Source organism: Salvelinus namaycush, chromosome 11, assembly GCF_016432855.1.
Source record: "Salvelinus namaycush isolate Seneca chromosome 11, SaNama_1.0, whole genome shotgun sequence".
NCBI lineage: Eukaryota > Metazoa > Chordata > Actinopteri > Salmoniformes > Salmonidae > Salvelinus > Salvelinus namaycush.
The window spans coordinates 15002905-15024028 of NC_052317.1; the positions used below are offsets into that span (position 1 = coordinate 15002905).

The 21124-nt window shown below is 43.3% G+C and overlaps 1 protein-coding gene across 1 annotated transcript in view; it reads left to right on the forward strand.

Annotated features, from left to right (window-relative positions):
* Positions 1-21124, forward strand: part of LOC120056305 (ephrin type-B receptor 1) — a 207649-nt gene that overhangs the window by 51592 nt on the left and 134933 nt on the right. Inside the window, exon 3 of the mRNA XM_039004545.1 lies at positions 4397-5078. Within this exon, the coding sequence (XP_038860473.1) occupies positions 4397-5078 (682 nt within the window). The remainder of the gene's footprint in view (positions 1-4396; positions 5079-21124) is intronic.

Sequence of the window (21124 nt, forward strand, 5' to 3'; positions counted from 1 at the left end):
TTGAAGGTGGTCTGTAGCTGGTCTCTCTCCTTTTTCATGGTGTTGTAGCTGGTCTGTAGCTGGTCTGTCTCCTTAGTCATGGTGTTGAAGGTGGTCTGTAGCTGGTCTCTCTCCCTTTTCATGGTGTTGTAGCTGGTCTGTAGCTGGTCTGTCTCCTTAGTCATGGTGTTGAAGGTGGTCTGTAGCTGGTCTCTCTCCTTTTTCATGGTGTTGTAGCTGGTCTGTAGCTGGTCTGTCTCCTTAGTCATGGTGTTGAAGGTGGTCTGTAGCTGGTCTCTCTCCCTTTTCATGGTGTTGTAGCTGGTCTGTAGCTGGTCTGTCTCCTTAGTCATGGTGTTGAAGGTGGTCTGTAGCTGGTCTCTCTCCTTTTTCATGGTGTTGTAGCTGGTCTGTAGCTGGTCTCTCTCATTAGTCATGGTGTTGAAGCTGATCTCTAACTGGTCTTTTTTCTTAGACAGGTTGATGTTGCTGACTTTACAATCCTCAAACCCACTGATGATATTCTTGTGGTAGAAACCCAGACCTACAATCCCAGCCAGTAGGAGAACACACAGCATCCCCAGACAAACTGCAGCAGCTCTGGAGGGTCTCCTACCTGAGTTACCATAACTTGAGGGGTTAGCAACTGGTCTGTCCTTAGAGGTAGCATCCTTCTTGGTCTCTTCTCTTGAGTCCTGAGAGGCAATGGCATCTTCATAGATATTGTCATTTTTGCTCAACCCTTTGTTACATAACCGGTCCATATTGGCATACTTATCCTGTGACATCTCCATGTTCTACCACGGTCTCAAATACTATTACCAGACGATCGGCTACAGAATATGTTCTAGTATGATGTTGTGTACTGAACATTTTATAGATGTCTTACCACCAATGGGCATGCCATATTAGGCAGACAATACAAAACCTTGAATGTGATTGGCTGCTAAATAGGTGTGAATATAAGATTTCACAAGAATGAGGATGTGGCTGTGTTTGGGATCTGCAAATGAATCTTATTCTTCATGTTCATTTTAACAAAGAAGCAGATTCCTAAATGTGCTATCGCTGTATCTCTCTATCTGGAGCTGTAACCACTGCTAGACAGGGAACTTCCATTTCAGGAAGTCAGTTGAGTCCAAATGAAATGTCCATACCCCTGCCACCTGTTTGTGAACAAATATAAAATTGATTGGTTTTTCAAAATAAATTGGTTCTGCAAAAAACAGATACCTTTATGTGTGTTACCATTGTCCCCCTCCATCTGTTGCTATTTTAGACATAACCACTGGTAGACAGGAAACTGTCATTTCAGGAAGTCAGCTTAGTTTGTTGAGTACTAGCCCTACCTGTTGTAATAATCTAGATGTGACATAGGGCTGCTACAACGCGAGGGGTGTTCATTTTTCATGTTTCATTAGGCAACAAAGACAACAATTGACAAGTCAAATCAATCAATAATCAAGATACATCAATCAGATAACAACAAATTAACAAGACAAGCAAGCGACCTAAAAAATAGAAACAAACTAAATAACAAAGGCAGTTTTGTTCGATCACATCACACTGGCAGGCAGAGTAAGATCCATTATATCATGATAACAAGACACATGGACCAAGCGGCCACTACCTCCGGGGATGCCCACGAATCACACCAAACAGACCAGGGGTTTGGGAAGTCAATGGGAGGGAGAAATTAATTTTCTCCACATCTAAATGCACAACTTAAATTGAAGCCAGTGTTGTAAGTAGCTGAACATGACTACAACTTTGTGGAAGTGACAACACACATTTTCATTATCGTCAAAAACAATATATATTTTTATATCAAAGAGTGCCTTGATTTGATTGCTTGCACGTGCACATTTCAGCGCGACACAACCGTTAGACCTAATAATAAGTTTATGCACATGAGCTTAGCTAGGTAATGTCACCATGACATCTTCTACAAGTGCGTTCAGGGATTTCTATTGGAGAATCAGTTTCTCTTAGTATACCCTCTTTGGTTTCAGGCTTTGGGTTTCTCAGGCAAGGTCATTAATCAGCTGTGGATCTCCTGAAAGTTTGGATGTGTAATACTTGTATGTGTGTGAGTTAACAAAAGGTCCCTACGGACATCCCTCTTTTCAAAAATAGCTAAGGCAGTTGTTGCTCAGTGCCCTGTCTCTTTCACCTTTCGTGGCATTGTAGCCGTTCTTTATCTGGTCCTTCTCTGTCGTCAGTTTGTTGTTGCTGGTCTGTTGCTCATTCTTCTCTTTAGCCAGGTTGTTGAAACTGACCTGTAGCTCGTCTATTTCTTTATACAGTTTTCTATAACTGGTAAGTAGGTCTTTCCCCTCTCTGTAGCTGGTCTCTCTCTTCAGCCAGGTTTTTGTTGCTTGTCTTTGGTCTCTTTCATTTTTCACGGTGCTATAGCTGTTCTGTAATTGTGACTGACCGGTTCATTTCGGTCCTATGTACTGTAGCAAAATTGGAAATTTTGTTTTTTAGAGACTCAAAAAATGTATAGCATACGCTGCTGTTGAGGAACAATGGGAAAGTCATTCTGCTTTGAAAGTTCATGTCACGTGTGCTCCCTCTCCGGCCTCTAGGTCACCAGGCTGCTCATTATGGCGCACACCTGTCACCCCTGGACTCCATCACTTACCTGATTACCTTCCCTATATATGTCACTCCCTTTGGTTCCTTCCCCAGGCGTCATTGTTTCTGTTTCAGTTTCGTGTCTGTGCGTTGTTCGTGTTTCGTGTTTCTTGTTTTGTATTATGTTTCCATTTATTTATTAAATGATTCCCTCCCTGAACTTGCTTCCCGACTCCCAGTGCACATATTACAGTTTCTAAACTTGTAACCCCACTTTAGGGAAAATGGCCTTTGAATGCTTTGGTACACTCTTGGCATTCTCTCAACCAGCTTTATGAGGTAGTCACCTGGAATGTATTTCAATTAACAGGTGTGCCTGTTAATTTGTGGAATTTCTTTCCTTAATGCGTTTCAGCCAATCAGTTGTGTTGTGACATGGTAGGGGTTGTATACAGAAGATAGCCCTATTTGGTAAAAGACCAAGTCCATATTATGGCAAGAACAGCTCAAATAAGCAAAGAGAAACGACAGTCATTCATTAATTTAAGACATGAAGGTCAGTCAATGCGGAACATTTCAAGAACTTTGAAAGTTCCTTCAAGTGCTGTCTCAAAAACCATCAAGCGCTATGATGAAACTGGCTCTCATGAGGACCATCACAGGAAAGGAAGACCCAGAGTTACATCTGCTGTAGAGGATAAGTTCATTAGAGTTAAATGCACCTAAGATTGCAGCCCAAATACATGCTTCACAGAGTTCAAGTAACAGACACATCTCAACATCAACTGTTCAGAGGAGACTGCGTAAATAGGGCCTTCATGATTGAATTGCTGCAAGGAAACCACTACTAAAGAACACCAACAAGAAGATACTTGCTTGGACCAAGAAACACGAGCAATGGACATTAGACCGGTGGAAATCTGTCTTTTGGTCTGATGAGTCTAAATTTGAGATTTTTGGTTCCAACTGCCGTGTCTTTGTGAGACGCAGAGTAGGTGAACGGATGATCTCCGCATGTGTGATTCCCACCGTGAAGCATGGAGGAGGAGGTGTGATGGTGTGGGGGTGCTTTGCTGGTGACACTGTCTGTGATTTTTTTAGAATTCAAGGCACACTTAACCAGCATGGCTACCATAGCATTCTGCACCGATACGCCATCCCATCTGGTTTACACTTAGTGGGACTATCGTTTGTTTAACAACAATGACCCAACACACCTCCAGGCTGTGAAAGGGCTATTTGACGAAGCAGAGTGATGGAGTGCTGCATCAGATAACCTGGCCTCCACAATCCCCTGAAATCAACCCAATTGGGATGGTTTGGGATGAGTTGGACCGCAGAGTGAAGGAAAAGCAGCCAACAAGTGCTCAGCATATGTGGGAACTCCTTCAAGACTGTTGGAAAAGCATTCCAGGTGAAGCTGGTTGAGAGAATTCCAAGAGTGTGCAAAGCTGTAATCAAGGCAAAGGGTGGCACTGTGAAGAATCTAAAATCTAAAATATATTTTGATTTGTTTAACACTTTTTCGGTTACTACATGATTCCATATGTGTTATTTAAGAGTTTTGATGTCTTCAATATTATTCTACAATGTAGAAAATATTTAAAAATAAAGATAAATTCTTTAATGAGCACGTGCGTCTAAACTTTTGACTGGTACTGTATATGGTTTCAGAAATGTGTTTACATAAAGAGTTGAGGTGATACTAGCTGAGCGTCCCTCTCTTTTGGCATTGTAGTGTCAAAAACTCTTCGTAGCTGTGTTTGTGACTTTTCAAGATACTGTATGTTTCTAATTATCCCCCCTCTCTCTGGTCTCTACTTTGTTTGTCTCACAGTGGGAGGAGGTAAGCGGCTACGACGAGAACCTCAACACCATACGGACCTACCAGGTGTGCAATGTGTTCGAGCCCAGCCAGAACAACTGGCTCCTCACCACCTTCATCGACCGACGTGGAGCTCAGAGGATCTACGTGGAGATGCGCTTCACCGTGCGTGACTGCAGCTCCATCCCCAACGTTCCCGGCTCCTGCAAGGAGACCTTCAACCTTTACTACTACGAGACGGACTCGGTTATCGCCACCAAAGGAACCGCTTTCTGGATGGAAGCCCCCTACTTAAAGGTTGACACCATCGCGGCTGACGAGAGCTTCTCCCAGGTGGACTTCGGCGGACGGTTGATGAAGGTCAACACGGAGGTTCGGAGCTTTGGCCCACTGTCGAAGAACGGGTTCTACCTGGCGTTTCAGGACTATGGTGCCTGTATGTCGCTGCTCTCGGTCAGAGTGTTTTATAAGAAGTGCCCCAGTGTGGTGCAGAACTTTGCCATCTTCCCTGAGACCATGACGGGGGCGGAGAGCACCTCCCTGGTCATCGCTAGAGGGATCTGCATCCCGAATTCAGAGGAGGTGGACGTGCCCATAAAGCTGTACTGCAATGGAGATGGCGAGTGGATGGTTCCTATCGGGAGCTGCACCTGCAAGGCCGGGTTCGAGACTGATAACGGGAACGTCTGCCGAGGTAAGGAGAAAAAACTGTCCATAACCATATGATTGGTGTATTTTGAGGTGTTAGTTTTACTGTCCATCACCATTCCCACAACCCAATGGAAAATCCGGGGAACCTTGAAATAACCATATTTGGTTTGCTGTGGAATCAATTTCCATGGATTTATTCTGAATGTGTAGCTGTTTCCAGTTTGGGAATTGATTTGTGGTGAACCTCAGTCCCAGACATGAGAGTTGTAAATAATTAATTGTCTTTCATATTTTAACGCTTCAACATGACTGAAGACTTGCAGTCGATCTAATCACACAGGTTCTACGGGAATTGTTCTATTTTAGGTGCGGCAGGTGCATAAGAAGACATCATCTTTATCTTTATTGTAACAGCCCACTGCCGATTTCATAGCTCTCTTTCCTGACAATGCTTTGTTGAGCGTGCAGTATTGACTGTGTTTCATATACTTTGCAGAATGCGGTGCACTGTAGTTCTCCTTTGATTACACACATCTCAAGCATGATAGAGAGGCACATTATCATTGATTCCTAATCTGTTGAGATGGCGAGGGCTGCTGTACTACAGATGCTGAGTGATGTACGGTAGTGTATCATTCAATAATGTAAAACCGCATGTTTGATTTTCCAAACCCAATAACAGACATCCAGGCTACAGTTTGTAAGGCTTGGTAGATGAAGGAATGGGTCTGCGTTGCACAAAAAAGTCATTTGTTGTGGTAGTGAGCTACTGTAGGGAATCTTATTTTTCTGATGTCCTTATTTTTCAAACATTTGGTGGTAAAAGTTACCTGACATAACCTCTGGCTTTGCCTCTCTCCCACACACTCTCTCGGTCTCTTTCAAATCAAATCAAATGAAAGTGTATTAGTCGCGTACACAGATTTGCAGGTGTTATAGCAGGTGCAGCACAACGCTTGTGTTACTAGCTCCAACAGTACACAAGAATGTCATGCAAATACACAAATAATAAAACAAATCTAAAGAAGAAATCAAGAAATAACAGAACAAGTCCAGTTAACAGTCCAAAGTAGATAGGTATGTTAAAGTGAGCATGTGCCAGAATCCAGAATATAAATGCATGGTATGTATAGACCAGTGGCGGTCAGTGCCATTTAAGATGAGGGAGGATTATCTTTTTTTCATAAGCATGGCCTTATTTCTATTTCAGCATGTTGGAAGACTGTCATTCATATTCCATTCACCCAGTTCAATGTGACAGCGATAGGTTTAGGCTACTACATGATACAACATTTTTTCCCTATACCCATCATGGGGTTGCTACAAGCTAGCCTGAGAATGAAAGTTTACAATGTAGGTGCACCACAGGTCGAGAGAAAAATTTGAGATGACAGACAGTGACACATTGACAGACAGTGACACATTCAATACCACCTTGCACAGTCTTGCCTGCGTCCAGCTTATCTAGGGTGTAATCATTAGTCCAACATTTGCAAACGAGAGTTTCTATTGGACAAATTCTGGTATTTCTATCCCCGTTTCGTTTGCTTCTGTTTAAGAAACGTTTTTCAACAGAATCTGTGGAATGAATACACCCCTGATCACGCATAAACACAGTTCACTTTCATAGAAGCCACATTGTATTCATTCTAGCCTCTATGCTCTCTCCTCCTCTCACCTTTTCCTTTCGTTTGTGGACTTCAATGAACAACACATCAGCTGTATGTGACCAGGCAAAAAAAAACTCTCCAAGCCAAACCATGTCATAATTGCTACAGCCAGCCTACATCGTTGTCCCCATATTAGCTAAAGTAACGTCCTAGTCAGCATAGCTAATAGAACTAATGTGTTAGTAAACCCACTACAATCATGCAGTAACGTTACAGTGTATAGTCACTAAGCAGTTTAGCAGTTACTGCTGGCAGGCAGCGGTGGCAATAAATTAATAAAACCAAAAGCTTACCTTGACTTGGAAGAGTTCCATTGTTTTGTTGGATAATCATAGCCAGCTAGCTAACATAGCATCCCTCTGTTTGAGCCGGGTGTTTGAGTAACTAAACTAGCCAGCTGCATTTGCTAGCTAAGTAAGTGAAACTGACACTGAAATGACAATCTCTCCCTCACGCTCTTGCTTCTCCTTCATTTTTTAAGAAATAATTTTATTGGAAACTGTTCAACTATTGTCTTTCTTTCCCTTTGAGTCAATTACTCACCACATTATGCACTGCAGTGCTAGCTAGCTGTAGCTTAGGCTTTCAGTACTAGATTAACCTCTTAACCTTTGATTGGGTGGACAACAACATGTCAGTTCATGCTGCAAGAGCTCTGATAGGTTGGAGGCCGTCCTACGGAAGTTGTCATAATACCTGTGTAAGTCTATGGAAGGGGGTGAGAACCAAGAGCCTCCTAGGTTTTCTATTGAAGGCAACGTACCAAGAGGAAGACGGAAGCTAGCTGTCCTCCGGCTACACCATGGTGTTACCCTACAGAGTGTTGTTGAAGCTAATGTAGAATTTAATTGAAAAACGGTGTGTTCTAATCAATTATTTGGTGACGTGAATATATTTAATATAGTTTCATCTTTCCTGCTCTGGGGAGCCCCCACTGGTATAGACAGTATATAATTTGTAAAGGAAATCGAATGTACAGTAGTAGGTATATTAGGAAGTCTCTCTCTCTCTCTCTCTCTCTCTCTCTCTCTCTCTCTCGCTCGCTCGCTCGCTCGCACACGCACACGCACACACACACACACACGCACACACACACACACACACACACACACACACACACGTCCAACAGGTCTGCTTCACCTACCACCACATCGCATCACAGACAAAGGGTATACACACAGACATTACAATAGGTCCACCAGGTATGTCAAACGCACGCACGCACGCACGCACGCACGCACGCACGCACGCACGCACGCACGCACACACACACACACACACACACACACACACACACACACACACACACACACACACACACACACACACACACACACACACCCCAAGTATAAAATGTGTTCAAGGTCTGTGCCTTATTGGGTCCCTCTGGAGGTGTGAGGGAGAATGTGTGGAGCGGAGATAAGATTGATTGACGCCCATCTGCTACGATCAATACATAGATATGAGGGCAGTGTGTGTGTGTGGGCATGCGCCTGCCTTTGTACTGTACATTGCTGTTTCCTGCTCTACACACACAGTCCTTGGCCAAGTAAAAGATGACTTTGATTTGCTTGAACTTGAACAACTGATACGGGATCAAATATGTCATAATTTCACTAATGCTGAAGGTTATAGTTCCGTTTAAAGATAATCAGATCCTAGACCTGTGGTGAAAGGCAACTTCTACCTCCAGTGTTTTGATCCTATTTAAAATGTACCTAGATCAGATCCAACCCCAGGCAAGGTCCCTCTTATCAATACAGATGCTGTGATTATGAACTGTGCTGAGAACGACTGTGTAGTCACAGTTCTACTCTGAAAAGAACTCAGAAGAGGAGCTCTTCCTCCACACACAAAGTTACTCTGACAACATAGTGCTGAGTGGTGATGACGCCTGTCAAAACAACTATTCAAAAACAGGGTTCAGATCAACAGTGTGAATGAATACGGCTTTTAAACATAAGAGTAGGGTGGATAACAATGCTTTGAATACACACACCGCAGACACACATCTCCCGCTATCGCTCTACCATCTCCCCGTTCCTTATATCTCCTTCCTCTTCCATATCTGTCTCTGTTTCTGCTATGTCCTCTTCTTTCAAGACAGTTAAAAGAAAGTCCTATGCACTTGAACAGAACTAAGGATGCAGATAGAGACAGTGATGTCCAAAGCCTCTCCATCAGTTTCTCTTAACAACCAGAGATGAAATGGGTGAGAATAACAACACAAGCCATCTGTATTATGATTGTGCTATGCACAGAACAAATCCTATTGGCTTGGACAGATATACTGTACTGAATAGATTCCCTTTACATTGCTACCTCTCTCTCTCTCGGTACCTTTCTCTATCTCCCTCTCTACTGTATTTTCCTCTAATCCTGAGAGTAATTGGAGCCCCGTTGTTTTTGGAGGAGGTATGGAGGTTGTTTGCAGGGGGTTTCACACACACGCACACACACACACACACACACACACACACACACACACACACACACACACACACACACACACACACACACACACACACACACACACACACACACACACACACACACACCTACCCCGGTAGGCAGGCATTACAAAGCCCCTTTAAACGGAAGAGGCGACGTGGGCTACCGCTAATTCTCACAATCCCCCTGACTTCCTTCTTCTAAGTGGCCTCAAAAAGTAGACTACCTGCCGAGCTGTCTCTCAGAATCTCTATCTTTCGCTCTCTTTGCATGTCTCTCTCTCTCACTCTCTCTCACACTCGCTCTGTCTTTGTATTTGTCTCTCTATCGCTCTCTCTATCCTTTTTTCCCCCTCTCTCTTTCTCTATGTCTCTTTCTGTTTTTTTCTCTGGTCGCTATCTCTCTCTCTCTCTCTCTGATTTAAAAGCACAAACTGTGGGAGGTATGAAAAACAGGACCCAGGTGACTAGAGGAAGGACAATATAGGAGTGTTCATTATAGAAGGAGAGTAGACATGGGCGGTATCAGATTGTCATACCCTCATACCGACCTCGTGCCATACCAGGATATTCGGTAATACCGGCACTGAACTGTAATATGAAGATTAGCAATGCTAACATGTAGGTAAAATCCCAGAGCTAACTAAATGCTAACATGTAGGTAAAATCCCAGAGCTAACTAAATGCTAACATGTAGGTAAAATCCCAGAGCTAACTAAATGCTAACATGTAGGTAAAATCCCAGAGCTAACTAAATGCTAACATGTAGGTAAAATCCCAGAGCTAACTAAATGCTAACATGTAGGTAAAATCCCAGAGCTAACTAAATGCTAAGGAGCACATTGGAAACATTTTATACAGTCTCGGACCTAAAGTATTTGCAGGACAGATATCCCAGCTCATAAAGTTATACACGTAACTAAAATATGCTACTCACAGTTAGCTGCACAAAACAAATATTACACAGCAAGGTTACAGGAGGGGATTCTCTGCTGTTACCAAGAGAAACTTGATTTTGGAGAGAGAGAGAGAGAGAGAGAGAGAGAGAGAGAGAGAGAGAGAATATGGTATAAATCTGAACTAATTAATTCAATCGAATTGATCAAAATCAACAAGGAGGTTAAAAATCAACAAGGAGGCTATCTTGACAGATAAAAACGTCTTCCTCTGTGCCACATACATTCCCCCCTCAGAATCACCCTACTTCAACAAAGAGAGTTTCTCCATTCTAGAGGGGGAGATTAGTCACTTTCAGGCCCAAGGCAATGTACTGGTCTGTGGAGACCTGAATGCTAGAACAGCAGAAGAACAAGACACTATTAACAGTCATGGGGATAAACACCTACCAGGAAGCAACAACTTTTCCCTCCCCACATACCCCCACAGAAACAACTATGACAAAGTGAAAAACAAAAACGGAGCACAGCTCCTGAAGCTCTGTCGAACACTGGGTCTGTACATAGTCAATGGCAGGCTGAGAGGGGAGGTACACCTACAGCTCATCCCTTGGCAGCAGCACTGTAGACTACTTCCTCACCGACCTAAACCCAGAGTCTCTCAGAGCCTTCACTGTCAGCCCACTAACACCTCTCTCAGACCACAGTAAAATCACAGTGTATCTGAGAAGAGCAGAACCCAACCATGAAGCATCATGGCCCAATAAATTACATGGTACTAAACAGGCCTATAGATGGAGTGCAAACATTACAGACATCTACCAAAAAGCAATTAGTAGCCAAAAAATACAATCTCTCCTGGACAACTTTTTAGCCTTAACATTCTCCTTCAGCAATGAAGGTGTAAATTTGGCCGTTAGGAACATAAACTTTATATTTGACAAATTAGCCTCCTTGGCTAATTTAAAGAAGCATAAGAGCAAACCAAAAATAATGATTACAAAAATCTAAGAAAGTCATTGAGAAATATATCTAATCAAAAACACAGAGAACCAGACAACAAAAATATACACCTTCAATATGGGGAAACACTGAAGCAATACAAACACACCCTAAGAACAAAAAAGGAACAGCACATTAGAAATCAGCTGGATGGAATTGAGGAATCCATTGAATCAAACCACTTCTGGGAGATTTGGAATAAATTAAACAAACCTCATCATGAGGAATTGGCTATCCAAAATGGGGATATGTGGAGAAATCACTTTGCAAACCTCTACAGCAATATAACAAAGAGCCCAGAACAAAAAGATATACAAGAAAAATTACAAATCCTTGAATTAGCAGTCAAAGACTATCAGAATCCTGTGGATACCCCAATTACAGAAGAATAATTATTGGAAAAACTATGCACTCTCCAACCCAAAAAGGCCTGTGGTGCTGATGGTATTTTAAATGAAATGATCAAATATACAGACCACAAATTCAAATTGGCTATACTCAAACTCTTCAACATTATCCTCACTGCAGGTATTTTCCCCGATATTTGGAACCAGGGATTGATCACACCAATCTATAAAAATGGAGACAAATTTGACCCAAATAATTACAGAGGAATTTGCGTTAACAGCAACTTGGGGAAGATTCTCTGCAGTATTATAAATAGCAGACTACGTCATTTCCTTGACGAACACAACGTCCTGAGCAGAAGCCAGATTGGATTTCTAAAAAATGATCGTACAACAGACCACATTTACACCCTCCACACTCTAATTGATAAACAAGTTAACCAAAACAAAGGCAAAATCTACTCGTGTTTTGTAGATTTCAAGAACGCATTTGATTCAATTTGGCACGAAGGTCTTTTTTATAAACTAATAGAAAGTGGTATTGGAGGGAAAACATATGATTTTATTAAATCAATGTACACTAAAAACAAATGTGCGGTTAAAATTGGCAACAAGCAAACAGACTTCTTCTCTCAGGGGCGGGGAGTGAAACAGGGCTGCCCAATAAGTCCAACACTATTTAACATCTACATTAATGAATTGGCAAAAACATTAGAAGAATCGGCAGCACCTGGTATCACCCTATACAACACTGAAATCAAGTGTCTGCTGTACGCAGATGACCTGGTGCTGCTGTCTCCCACTAAAGAGGGGTTACAGCAGCACCTAGATCGTCTTCACAGGTTCTGTCAGACCTGGGCTCTGACCGTTAACCTAAAAAAAACAAATATAATGATATTTCAAAAAAGGTCTGGAAATAAGGATGACAAATATAAATTCTATTTGGACACAGTTCTATTAGAACACACCAAAAACTACACATATCTAGGACTAAATATCAGCAACACAGGTAGCTTTCACATGGCTGTGAATGAGCTGAGAGACAAAGCAAGAAGAGCATGCTATGCCATTAAAAGGAACATCAAAATCGAAATTCCAATTAGAATCTGGCTCAGAATTTTCCAATCAGTTATAGAACCAATTGCTCTATATGGCAGTGAAGTATGGGGTCCACTCTCTAATAATGAATTTACCAAATGGGACAAACATCCAATCGAAATACTGCATGCAGAGTTTTGCAAGACTGTATTGCAAGTACAAAGAAAAACTCCAAATAATGCATGTAGGGCAGAATTGGGCCTATACCCCCTCCTCATTCGAATAGAAAAAAGAGCCATCAAATTTTACAACCATCTAAAAACAAGTGACCCCAAAACATTCCATCACACAGCTCTACAATGTCAAGAGATGAAACAAGAGAAGAGTCCCCTCAGCCAGCTGGTTCTGAGGCTCAGTTCACCAACCCAAACCAACCCCATAGAGCCTCAGGACAGCCCTCAGAAAATCTGGCCCAACCAAATCATCACAAAACAAAAATAAAAATATATCACCTATTGGAAAACACCACAAAAAATCAAAGTAAACTTCAATGCTATTTGGCTCTAAACAGACAGTACATGGTGGCAGACTATCTGACCACTGTGACTAATAGAAAACTGAGGAAAACATTGACTAGGTACAGACTCAGCGAGCACAGTCTGGCTATAGAGACCGGTCGTCACAGACAAACCTGGCTGCCCAGAGAGGACAGGCTGTGCTCCCTCTAAGACCTAAGAGAATAGTTCTTTCCCAAAATTATAATTCAATACAAAGAATTTGAAACTATAAAAGATGAAGAAAAAATCTAATATTTATTGGGTGAAAAGCCAAAATGTGCAGTTTTGGCAGCCAAATATGTGTCCTCCTGCCACAACCTGAGGGACAGCCAGTGAAAAGTGCAAAGTAATGTTGATACTATTTCCCATCTTGTTTTGTTTTGTCTTTCATACCAGGTCATGTGTCTTCTCAGTCATGTTGACACTGGTCTACTACCATTGCTTTAATGTATTGTTGTTCTGATTAATATTGTTGTTGTAGTTGTTGTTAATGGTAATCCCATGTCCACTACTACTATTATTATTGCTGTTGGTCCCACCATTTATTTATATATAAATATATATTTTGTATATATATACATATATATTTTATTTTTATTTTTCGATATGTATACTTTGACAATGTAAGTAACAATGAACTTGCCATGTCAATAAAGTCAATTGAATTGAATTGAATTGAATTGAGAGACAGAGAGAGAGAGAGCGAGAGAGAGAGAGAGAGAGAGACAGAGAGAGAGAGAGAGAGAGAGACAGAGAGACAGAGAGACAGAGAGAGAGAGAGAGAGCACAGCCTTGCCATTGAGAAGGGTAGACACAGGAAAACCTGGCTCCCTGTAGAGGAAAGGCTGTGAAACCACTGCACAATAGCAGAACCTGCGACGGAGCTGCATTTCCTGACAAAATGTAAAAAATATAAAACAATTAGAGAGTGTCATTTCCCCAAATTTGAAACCCTTATTCAAGGTTTCAAAGACCTCTCTGATGAGAGTAGGCTACACGTCCTGTTGGGGGAGGACGCAGAGACCTGTGGGTTGGCAGCACACTACATTGCTGCCTGCCATAAGTTGAGGGACAGTGTCTGACAGACCAATCAACCTGCACATGTACTCTACTGTATGCTTATTGTTATTGTTGAATGTATGGTTATTTCGACACTTGGTTATTGTTGTTACTGTTGTCCCGTTGACCATTTTGATTCTCATTTTTATATTGTAAATATCCAAAATAAGCTTTGGCAATATGTACATTGTTACGTCATGCCAATAAAGCAAATTGAATTGAATTAAATTGAGAGAGAGAGAGAGAGAGAGAGAGAGAGAGAGAGAGAGAGAGAGAGAGAGAGAGAGAGAGAGAGAGAGAGAGAGAGAGAGAGAGAGAGAGAGAGAGAGAGAGAGAGAGAGAGAGAGTTTGAGTTTTAAATATTCTTTATTGGGTCTGGGAGCCCACCACACAATAAATACTCATACAAAACCACAGTTACACATCAATTAAAAACACAACTCCAACTCCTCCTCCACAGTAACTAAACACAACAGCCTCTGAATACCCCATATACTCAAAAACAGATCAATATTGTTGACAAGTTTATAATAGGCAAACTCAACCCTTAGTCTCGCTGCCACCATTCCCTCCAGCATTCCCACCACATCCACAGACCCCTGTTCCCGAATACTGTTCTTTCGGGTCTTCCATGTCGCTAATTTTGCTGCCCCTAATACAAAATTGAGCAACACAACGACACCCTTTTGCCTGAACCTGTACTTTGGCCCAAATATATACAGTTGGGAAGAGAAAACCTCTCCCAACGTTGAGAACCAGTCAGTGATCAGGTCAATCATCCCGACCAACCTGGGACACAGTAAAAACAGGTGTGCCAGAGTTTCAGACTCTGCACAGAATGGACACCCTTCCTCAACAGTAGGGTCCAGATGTACCAGATGCATGTTGGTGGCTATAGCTCCATGTATGATCCTCCATTGGAGGTCAGCTGTCCTCTTATCAATCGGCAGTTTGTATAATGATCGCCAACAGCCTTTTGGGGAAGCACCTGGACCAAGCACACCCGCCCACCTCGTCGATTTTACCCCTTCCAGGGAAGAGGCATGGGACACCTTTACACATATTCTGTACATGGCCTTCTTTCCCACCTCCTTGAAATCCCCCAGCTCCGGGGTATCGAAGGAAAGCAGCATCCCCACGTCCTCCTCAAATGCCCCCACCGCAGCACTAACAATCAGTGCAGGGAACACATAATCCAGACCCTCCTTCCACCGATCAGAAATGGAAATGTTAGTCACATACTGACGATGAAGAACTGGCAAGGAGTCACAGACCTCAGCGACGACCTTCCTCAGTAGGCGAGATGATCGGATCCCCGCTCTTTCTCCCAGCTCCTCCAACGATCTGCTCCTGCTCTGCATCAGATGACCCAGCTTGGTGCACCCCACACCTAACAGGCATGAACGCAGGCTGGCTGAACCCAGAACACTGGACTGGATGGCAGTGTTATAAAAAAGAGGCTCTTCAAAAATCCACATCCCTGGTAGCGTGCCGGCCTTACGGGACTTGTCAAGAACCCTCCAAGCCTGCATAACAGACTCATAAAATGGAGTCAGGCCATTCAACTCACCCCCCTCCAGCTTTAAGAGGAAAAGGTGCTTGTCTAAGCCCAAACAGCCCGCTCTCCTCATCAATGCGTAGGCTGTGTCGACCCAGCTAGAACCGTCACTGTATAACAGTCTCTGGGCTGCTTGAAGCCGGAAAGCCATGATCCTAGAGGAAATGTCCACCAGGCCTTGTCCCCCCTCGTGCAGTGGCAGGTACAGGGCTGCAGCTTTGATCCAGTGTTGTCCAGACCAGAAGAAATTGACAAGGGTCCTCTGAAGCTCTTGTATCAGACCCTTTGGTGGCTGCAAAATCATTAGTCTGTGCCACAGGGTAGAGGCAGCAAGATTATTAATTACCAGTACCCTTCCCCTATAAGACAACTGGGGTAACACCCATTTCCATCTTGACAGTCTGGCACACACTTTCTCCACTACACCCTCCCAGTTCTTTTTCTGAAAGACATCAGAGCCTAGAAAAACACCCAATGTCTTCATTCCATCTCTGCCCCACTGAAGCCCCCCTGGTAACCGTGGAGCGGACCCTATCTGAAGCTGACCTGCCCACAGCGCTTCACTCTTTCCCCAATTGACTCTCGCTGAGGAGGCACCCTCATACACCATTAAAGCGTCTGAGAGAACCTTAACATCCTCAGCCCCTGTAATAAAAACTGTCACATCATCTGCATACGCAGACAGTGCTATCGTGGGTCCCTTCATTACACCTGGCACAGAGAAACCAGTAAGCTTCGCTCTTAAAAAACAAAGCATTGGTTCAATTGCCAGACTATATAACTGCCCTGAAATTGGGCATCCCTGCCTGATGCCCCTTTGGACAGGGATGGGGCAACTCAAACCACCCCCCACCTTCACCATACACGAGGCCCCAGCATACAGTAAATTCATCCAAGACAAAAAAACATCCCCAAACCCAAAGGCTTTCATCGTTTTAAACAAATACTGGTGGTCCACTCGGTCAAAAGCCTTCTCCTGATCCAAAGAAAGTAAACCCACATTTACATCAGACAGTTTACAAATGTCTAAAACATCTCTTATCAGAGACAAGTTGTCAACAATTGAGCGATCAGGTACACAGTAGGACTGGTCCTTGTGGACCAACAATCCCAGATACTCTTTCAACCTGTTTGAGAGACATTTAGAAACTATTTTGTATTCTGCACACAGCAAAGCAACAGGTCTCCAATTTTTTATGAGAGCCAAATCCCCCTTTTTTGGCAACAGTGAAAGAACAGCACGTTGACAGGATACAGGAAGAGAACCCTCATGAAAAGATTCACACACCACTTTATAAAAATCCTCCCCAATAGACCCCCAAAAATGCTTATAGAACTCAGATGGTAAACCATCAATGCCAGGAGCTCGGCCTGTTGAGAGCTGCATAACTGCTGTGTACAGCTCTTGCAGTGTAATGTCAGAGTCCAATGCGACTCTCTGTTCAGTTCCCAATTGAGGAAGACCGTGTAACAACTGGTCAGTACACATAGAGTCACAATCCTCCGCCTTATACAGGGCAGAGTAGAAATCCACGGCATGTTGACGCATTTCACTGTCATCCGTGGTCACCTTCCCATCAGGGAGGCGAAGGCAGACCATCTGTTTACGTTGTAATTTCGACTGTCCAAGGTTAAAGAAAAAAGCACTAGGAGCATCCATGTCCTTGAGGGAAGCGAAACGAGACCTAATCAAGGCACCTTTCACTCTTTCATGCAGAAACGACCTCAGTTCATGTCTCTTGTCCTGTAAGTTCATGACTAGTCCAGGGTCATTCTGAGTGAGCAGCTTCAATTCAATTGATTTGATGTCCTGTTCAAGGGCCTTGATAGTCTCTTTAACTTCAATTTGAGACAAAGCAGTATACTGTTGACAAAATACTCGTATTTGGGCCTTCCCAACATCCCACCATTGTCTCAAGGACTCAAAATTCCCTTTTGTAACCCTCCATTTTTCCCAAAACAACAAAAACCTTTCACAAAACTTGACATCATGTAACAATTTAACATTAAAATACCAGTAAGGTGATGACCTTCGTGGACAGGACAAGTGAATATCAGCAGTAATAATATGATGATCAGAGAAACCCACAGGAGTAATGGCACACCTTCCAACCCTACTACAGTATTGATCAGATACGTACAACCTATCTAACCTTGCTGCACTGACACGACCTTCATTCACTTTCAACCATGTGTACTGCCTAACTTTTGCATTCCTTACTCTCCACACATCAGAAAGCTCTAACTCAGTTAATAGGCCAGACAGGAAAGTGGCTGACCGCAGGTGAGGTTCTTCAGCGTTGCGATCAACAGTAAAATCCACAGTACAGTTCCAGTCCCCCCCTAAAACCATACACCCCTCTTGGTCACACTGTCTTAAGGTTTCTTTTATTTTATCAAACACAACAAGACGCTCGGTACCCTCATTAGGAGCATAAACATTCAAAAAAACAAACAAAAACCCCATAACATCCACCTTGACCAATAAAACCCGACCCTTGACAATCTCTGTTGTAGATACCACAGTCACCCCTAAGCCTGAGGAAAACAAGATGGCCACCCCAGCACTGAAATTAGTACCATGACTGAGTATATGCTGCCCCTCCCACCACATTCCCCAGTCAACCTCATTATCCTCATCACTATGTGTCTCCTGTAGGAAAACTACATTAAGCCTTTTCTGTTTTATTTCTTCTAATACCCAAGCCCTCTTATTTCTGTCCCTTCCCCCATTAATATTGAGAGAGCCTACCCTTAGTACCTCCATGTAGAAAAGAGAAAGGAAAAGCAGAAGATACCACAGAGAAACCAAAGAGAAAAAAGACACCCTATGAAGCATGATCATCATCATTATTTACTCTTTTTCTTATTAAACTGACCACGTTTCCCACCACCTTTTGCTGCTGTAACAGCAGTAACAAATTTCCTCAAGCGAAACCGCTTCTTCTCACTCAACTCGTCCAACCCCACCGTCTTCTGTAACATCACAGCTGACCTCACAAACTTATCAACATCAAAATATTCTGCCAATTTGACAGATTTCCCAAAGGTCTGATCCAGAAAACCATTTACCTCCTCTAGATCATAAATTGAGTCCTCACCAGCTGCTGTCATATCAGAAGAGATATCCATATCCTTCTCCTGATCCTCCTCAGCTGAGGCCACAGACCACTGACTCCCTTCTACCACATCCCTTTCAACACTCCCCACTTGCACCTCATCACTCGTACCAGGCATCTCCTCCACTACCTGGGAGACTAGCCCCACCTGAACCCCATTACCCGTGGTGGGTATCTCCTCCACTACCTGAGAGCCTAGCTCCACATGAACCCCCTCCTGTACTCCATTACTCGTAGTGGGCATCTCCTCCACTACCTGGGAGATTAGCTCCACATGAACCCCCTCCTGTACTCCATTACTCGTACCAGGCATCTCCTCCACTACCTGGGAGATTAACTCCATTTGAACCCCCTCCTGTACTCCATTACTCGTAGTGGGCGTCTCCTCCACTACCTGGGAGATTAACTCCATATGAACCCCCTCCTGTGCCCCAGTACTCGTACTGGGCACCTCCTCACCAGTCTGAGGAACTGGCTCTTCAGATCCATCCTTGCCTTCTACAACAATATTTTTCTGCTGCATAATATTTCCCTCTAATACAAGTTGCAAACTCGTGGCCTCAACACGGATAACTTGTTCCTCGGCAACAGGTGCTTGTGGCTGCTCAACCACTATCAGCCCACCTCTCCCTACATCAGTGGGCCCAGGCGTTATGATGACCACCTGCGCCCCTCCCTCTGCCTTCTCCCTTTTCGGGGAAGCATGTCGCTTATGGCCAACATCCCCACACTCAAAACACCGTTGACTACCCGTACTAGCATAAGCCATATATAGTCTATTGTCATACTTGACTTTAAACGATATCTCTAAAGTCTGCTCCGGTGAGTCCAAAAACATAAACACCTGTCGCCGAAACGACATAACCTGTTTCAACGCCGGGTGTTTGCAACCCAACGGAACAACCTTAATTGAGCTTGCAAACTTCCCAAAGCGCAATAACTCGCGCTCCAATAGCTCATTTGGAATAAACGGTGGTACATTTGAAATAGTTACCCTTGTTGACGGAGAAAAAAGCGGCGTAACTTGAATAAACATTCCTTTAAAAAGTACGCCCTGCTCAACCATACGATCAACAAGGCGCTCTTCTCTAAGAAATACCACCACCGCCTTGTTCATCCGTGACGCATAAGCAATATTCTCATAGCCTACCTTCTCTCCTACGGCGACCAGAAAATCCTCCACCGTGACAGTAGCTTCAGTAACACACCTAAAGCCGTGCCGAAGTGACAGGGACGGCATTCCAATTCGGGAAGCCATCCCCGCCAAAATCAAGGTAATTTCGATACGAAAAAACCTAAATACTTAATTCTACCACACAAAAAAAAAATATATATAATAATCTTAATCATGCACAGAAGAAACCAAAGAATGCCACCAAGAAAGAGAAAACCGAAAGAAAGTTCTGAAAATCTAACTCCACACAACACACGCACTCCCTCGATCATACACTTCCCAGCATGCACCAAACACTCCCAGCATGCAGAGAGAGAGAGAGAGAGAGAGAGAGAGAGAGAGAGAGAGAGAGAGAGAGAGAGAGAGAGAGAGAGAGAGAGAGAGAGAGAGAGAGAGAGAGAGAGAGAGAGAGAGAGAGAGTGGCAAACAGTCTGTTGGTCATACTGATATCCATCTGGAGACAGATAGCGTGACTAAAACTATTCTTTGAACAAAGAGAGAGCAGAAGTGGTACACAGACACACAAACACACACAGATGCCGTGACTGTAAAGTAGTCTAAGCACTCTGAATGCTCTCCATCTCCCCTAATAACCCAGTCTCTGAGGTTTGAAATAGAGGGTTGCCCATCTCCAGTGTGAGTCTCTGTAACGACTCAAACGAGAGGCAATCCCTGCCTTTTATTTTCCACACAATCTACTTTCATGGATCTTGTAATCCGTTATTTAAACAGGGAAATGTGATCTTAAAGTGCTTGTAGAAGCCGAGCAGTTTGGGCAGCCAATCAATTAGAGGTCAGTGAAACAAGATGGCCTCCGAATGGAGCCTGATGTAATTGCCCATTAGAGATGACGAAAACGGAACAAAAAGAATATGAGAGCATGCAATTTCAAGCTGAAATAATTCCCCTCATTGAGGGAAGCACTGAGACGGTAGAGAGAGAAAGGAGGGAGGGGTAGGGTGTATGCTGAATGCAGAATGGGCATTCATAGACGGAAGCTTTTCGATTGTGAAGGGTGTGTTTTGTGGGAAGTGGAGTGGATTATTTCAGTGTGTGTGCATTAGAGCTGGGCGATACATTTACAGTATGGCTGTCCTCGACTAAAAAAAAAATCTTGGAAGACCCGAAAGTTGTCTGTTCTTTCGACCAATCGATTGCTCGAACGTGTATTTCTCCATATATAGACACACCCTATGTGTTTTAATAAAATCAACTACAC